This window comes from Dendrobium catenatum, unplaced genomic scaffold, assembly GCF_001605985.2.
Source record: "Dendrobium catenatum unplaced genomic scaffold, ASM160598v2 fragScaff_scaffold_80, whole genome shotgun sequence".
NCBI classification, from domain to species: domain Eukaryota; kingdom Viridiplantae; phylum Streptophyta; class Magnoliopsida; order Asparagales; family Orchidaceae; genus Dendrobium; species Dendrobium catenatum.
Window position 1 is genome coordinate 735894 of NW_021318542.1, and position 5914 is coordinate 741807.

Genomic DNA, 5914 nt, shown 5'->3' on the forward strand with positions numbered 1-5914 from the left:
TTGAATCTTGCCCAATAAAGAGATCAATTATAGAATCAATTGAATTTTTTTGAGGGAATAAAGGAACGGATAATATTCAAGCATACACCATGTCTTTGCTTAAGCCCAACCTCATTGTTTCGTTGGGGACATGCTAAAAATTATACTTCTGCCAATCTAAATGAACTATTTCGAAGCCTTTCACATATATATTATACCAGTAAATATTCCACACATAATGTTTGGGGATCCCTCTTCTCATTCAAGATTATCCTTGTCACGACCGGGCCCGGATACTCGAATTAATGAGGCGGGAATGAACAGTTGGACGCTTATAACATTTCTTCAAATTCAAAAACAATTTATCAAATACAATCCAAAGAAAAGTCGAGGAGTCACTAACATAATTTCCATTAAACTACTAAAAAAATGTTTCGCATACTTAAGAGTTTGGTCCTTACACCTGTGCCCCAGTGTATATCTCTCGTCACATCTAAAATACAGCCCCTTCACCCTCTTTTCATGTGGCTCCGTCTCTGTGATTCTCTTGAAGTTTTTCCTCGGTCTTCCTCCCACAGACTTATCTTTCGAGGTCTCCTTAAGAGTACCTGGTGTTGGCTCCTTTGATGCAAGAAAGGTGGTGGTCATTCTGTACGATTCTCCTGAGCTTCTGCCTCCAGCTCCTCTCTCTAGGTGCCTATAATCCTCTACTAATTGGGCTAGCTCCATAGTTTCTCCCAAATTCTGAGGCCTCATCACTCTAACTATCGCCCAAATCTCTGGTTTGAACTATTTCATAAATTTCCCCTCCTGTACAATCTTCTAAAGCCGATCAAGTCGGCTGGCCAAGTGCTCAAACTTCTCTCATTACTCCACTATTGCCCCCTCTTGCGTCAATAAGAAGAACTGCTCATGGAAATCCCCTTCCCTGTTGGTTCAGAAACGTTTCAACAAGTGGCCCTTAAACTCCCTCTAGATTCGTATGGGTCATCTCATATCTCTTCACTGGCACCAAGCTAAAGCTTCCCCTCCAAGAACATCTCGGTTGCCATCAATTTCTCCTCCTCCATTAACCTATTGATAATAAAATACCTTTTCACCTTGTAGATCCACCCATGTGCATTCATTATCTCTTTAAAAAATAGTCATCTTCAGCTTCCTAACCCTAGAATCTCATGCATTTCCCCTATTTACTCCATAATTTTTCATTCCCCAAGGGGTTGGTTACCTCCAAGTGTCCCAATTATCTCATTTACGCTCGTACCCAAACCTTTCATCAAATCCCCGCCTTATTCTTTCAAATTCAACACCCTTTGGATCATAATCAACTCATCTCCTTTCAAATTTAGCACCCGTTTGGTCATAATTAGCCCTTCCCCTTTCAAATTGTGCCCCTCTCAAATTTAGCACCCCTTAGTTCATACCCGACCTCCTCACGCCTCTTACCATACCTTCTACCCTCCTCCTTAGGAATAGGCTATGGGAGAGGCATTCTCTCTTCTCCCTCCCGAATCTTCACCTCCTGATATTCCCTTCTCTTAACTAGATTAGATTTTTTTCCATTTCCTTGGTTGTTGAAAGCTTCCCTCGCCTCCGACGACTCCGTTTTGGGTTGGCCATTGAACAATTTCCTTAATATCTCCTCTAGGATGGAAAATTTTCCATCCATCTTCTCGTGTATGGTTGAAATTTGACTTTTGACATCTGAAAGTTGTGTTTGGAAATATGAAATTTCAGATTTAAATTGTTCAATCTCCCATTGCAATACTTCTACCTTTCTTCCTGACATAGGTACCCAGATTTAGGCTTCAATAGCAAAAACAATAACTTTGATACGAATCTAGTCTCCAAACAGCAAAAACTGCACGATCAGAGAGGAGACACAACAAAAAGCAATGAGAAAGACTTCTATTTTCCGCCTAGGAAATTGCTGTGATACCAATTTGATAGGAAGTAGGGGCTCTTACATCCAAATTTATATTTTTTTCAACCAAATCAGCGAACATTAATGGAAATCGGGAAGAAGACACCATATAATTTTTTTTAACAAGAAATTTGAAAGAAAATAACAAGATACAATTGGATTCTCAATTGGAGAGGAGGATCCGGCTTTCCCAATCTCTAGCCGGCAGCTAGAGCCCAAACAAAACCTAAGAACTCTCCAAATTTTAGCTAACACAAGATAAAACATCCTAATCCTAGGATAAACAATATATTTAAAGCATACAAAATATAGTTAATGTCAAAACAATCCTCCTAATTTAAATTTCCCTCATAATCACCTCTTTAATATCCCTTAATTGCTGCCCTTAATTGTTTCTTGCTGCTAGCCCCACCCCATTTAAACAGGTAGAAGCCTGTTCCCCCTAAACAGGCGGAAATCTATTCCGCCTAAACATGCGGAAAAGCCTGTTCTGCCTCAACAGGCAGGAGCATCTAACATTATCCAATGGGAATGAAAGTGTAATTAACCTCTTATTTTATGTCGTACTAAATTTTTTTGCTTTGTTTTATGATTGCCTGGTGCCTTTTCTTATTTTGATTCCTTCTTATAGATAAACTCTGCAGGGCACCTGTGAACCATACAAAAAATGGTGCGCGGATGCAGAAATTATTGCAAAACTTAAGGGAACTGAGTTTGATAATTTTCTTTATTTTACTTTTGCTTGTGAGGACTTGAGAGTGACTAAATATTTGGTTGAGAGCTACCAAGAGGATGGTTATGCTTTATTATTTGAGATTTTAGGAGTATAACTTTATAAGATATTGCATGAGTAGTCCGACTACCCATTGATGGCATAGTGGTCTTGGTTGAGGTATCCCCAATCATTATGTGTGGAATATAGGAGGGTTATGAATGTGAGAAAGGCATTGAGAGAATCCTTTTGGATTGGTTGAGGAAGAGAATGAATAAAACTTGTGCATTTATTCATTCTATTCTTCCTAAATTCTCTCTCGACATATTTGAAGTACCTTATCCTCTTAATACTTTTACTTCAGGACTCATTTGGTTGCTTGATGTTAGAAATTATATTTTGAAAAACGATGAAGTTTGTTAAATTTATGATTTTGTTGGATGTATTTGGGCACCAACATTAATTTTCAACTACAAAAAAACTTCTGGAACTTTCTTAAAAAGTGATGATTATATTCAATATTCAAAATAAATGAAAGCAAAATCATGGTTTTTCAGAACCTGTTTTCTATTTACAAGCAACTGAATGAGTCATTTCATGCGTTAATCACACTATTCAAAAAGCTTTAGTATTTCTTCTTAATACATACACTCGTCTCCTATCTACTTTTCCTGCTCCATGAATCTATCTCCTTTCTTTCGAAGGAAGGAGAAAAGCTATTTGTTCCTCTGATATTTTTCCAGCATTAAGTCACTTCTAGCTGTCAGTAGCATACTAAGGGTAGCAAATTTACAAAATTCATAGATGGAATACTGGAAAACAAGGACCAATATTACATTTTACGGTTGTCATTATTGAAAATAGGCTTTAGATGATTTAGACATGTAGAACGAAAGTAGAAAAATATGGCCGTGAATTGAGTTTATAAAATTAGTATTAAAGGTTTTTAAAAGAAAATGAGCCCGCATAAAATTATATATATAAAAATTATTCAAAATGATTTGTGAAGAATAAATTTAATGAACATAAAAGAAAAATTCATAAAATTAATTCCAAATAGTTGGGATAAAGTCAATAATGATCATAATATTATAGTTTTTGTAAACTTTTAACTTTTTAATTAATTTATAATTGAAGGACAAGTTGTTTAACTGTTGGAGGTAAAATGCTACATATTGTTCCATGAAATTGTCAACTTTAAGGTTACAAGTGAAGTTTTGTTTCTATAATTGCAATATTTTGTTGTGCTTGGTTCTTAAAAAACATATTTTGTGAGTGTTTTTTTTTTTTTCCAAATTTTATGAAGTGACTGTTATTTGTGCGGCTGACTTGAGCTTCTTACAGGAGAATCAGCTATAATGGTTGAAGGTCCAAGAGGACATCAATCAAGGAACTTGACGTTAGAAGAAGCAACCGACACCATTCTTTTTTGCAGTTCCATTATTCATGACCTAGCCTACAGAGCTTCCACCATTGCCATGGAGAAGGACCAAGGGACTCTCCTTGAGCATTTTCCTCCCACTGTAAAATTCATGGAAAAACCGATCCCTGGTCTGAGGGAAGAATCTGGAAACATCTCCAAGAAGCTAACGCTGAGATCGCAGAAGTTCAAACTAAAGAAAACTGAGGCTCAGACCAAGTCTCCTCTTAGAGAATTAAAGAATGAAAATGATGTGAATATGGAAGAATTCAGAGCTTCAAAAGTCGAAATTCCAAGGCAAGTTGACACTGCAAAGCCTCCGAAGTTAGAATCCAAATGCAATTGCTCAATCATGTAGAAGTTTCTCAGATTATTCCTTTGGTTCATCATGTATTTATAAAGTATCCATACAATTTTGGGGCTTATTCCAAATTCATTCTGCAAGAAAGGTACGTTTGGTTGTCACTGTAATGGTTTGTATAATTGTTCTTCAGCTGGTCATGGAAGAAATCCAGAAGAGGCTGGGTAGTGGCACCAGTCATGTTCTTTCTTAGTTGATTCTGATTTTCCCTTCTTGCTGTGTGGTTTCAGTGGAAGAAGAAGGATGCAGATGGAGCTGTTCTTTTGTAAATGATCTCTAGCACTTTTTTTTTTAATTTTTTTTTTTCCTTTTGTTACTGTGCTAAGCTAATATTATGAAGTTGATTGAAATCATTTGTGTAGTTGAGGTTCCTTTTGATCAATGGCAATTATGGCTTCCAAAGCTTCTGTCATCTTTAGCTCTTTTGAGGATTCTGTTCGAGAATGCATGTTCTTGGGACATTCATTTTATTTATTACTAATTTTTGCTCAATTTGCTGCATTTTTTTGACTAATTAATGAAGAAAGAAGTTGTGATATTTGTACAAGAGACACCTACAGGTTCTGTGTTAATGAATGTATTTGCATGACTGCTCCTTCAGGGAAGGTTTCTCATGCTGGGAGAAATTATTCTGTAGGGAGATCGGACGCAGAATGTCATCCGGAGATCAATCAGAATGCGCTACGTCAGCGGTACTGAGTAGTACCGAGCCACAGTACCAAGCACAGGGGCGATGTGATGCGACACATTTTGATTGATTTTCGGACGGCGTTTGGTGTTCGCACATAATAATATGGTTATCTTTTATGCTTGATGCGGATTCAAATAAATAAAGGATTAAATTTTAAAATCTTCCCCTGATTATTTATATATGATCATTTTAGTCTTAGAATATAATATTATTCAAATATAGTTTTTAGATTATACAAAATTGATTAAAATTTGATTTTTTTGGGGTTAAATTAGGAATAATTTGTTCAAGTCGGGGGATTAAATTCAGATTAATTTTACATTACAATTGCAACATAAGAGAACTCAAGGGAGCATAATAGAAGTAGAATTGACTTATTCTATTTACCTTACAAGGTATTTTAGTGATCTTGAGTGGAGAGATTAAGGTTTTGTTTGTGACGACTTTCTTGTTGCTTTTTAAAACAGCTTTTTAGTATAAAAAAATTAAATTTTTAACAAAAAAGCTGCTTTAAATAGCAACAAAAAAGTCGTCCCAAACGAAACCTAAGCGAATAATCATAAGATAGTTTTTAATTGTTTCATAAATATTTTAGATCAAATAATATAAAGGACATATGATCAAATTTTATATCTTTTTGCCAAACTAAAATAATTCTTATACATGAATTTGATTAACACCAACTTAATTCGAGGACTCTTTTCATTGAAGAATCCTACAATGGCGGCATATTCGCATTATCAGATTCAACTCAAGGTATATGCTGGTGATATTCCACTCTCCACAACCGTCCGATTGATACCAGCTTGGTCGAAAAATATAAAACC

The 5914-nt window shown here is 35.8% G+C and overlaps 1 protein-coding gene across 3 annotated transcripts in view; it reads left to right on the plus strand.

The window, feature by feature from the left end:
• LOC110104445 overlaps positions 1-4888 on the plus strand; it is a 33287-nt gene extending 28399 nt beyond the window's left edge. Inside the window, exons 7-8 of one of the 3 annotated variants that reach the window (XR_002304050.2) lie at positions 3960-4484; positions 4627-4888. Coding sequence is in view for 2 of the 3 variants with exons in the window: in XM_028696267.1 (XP_028552100.1) it covers positions 3960-4393 (434 nt within the window). In the remaining variant the exon portion in view is untranslated. Of the gene's footprint in view, positions 1-3959 lie in introns of all 3 variants that reach the window. The other 2 variants (XM_028696267.1, XM_028696273.1) reach the window with 2 other exon arrangements.
• The last annotated feature ends 1026 nt before the right edge of the window (positions 4889-5914 follow it).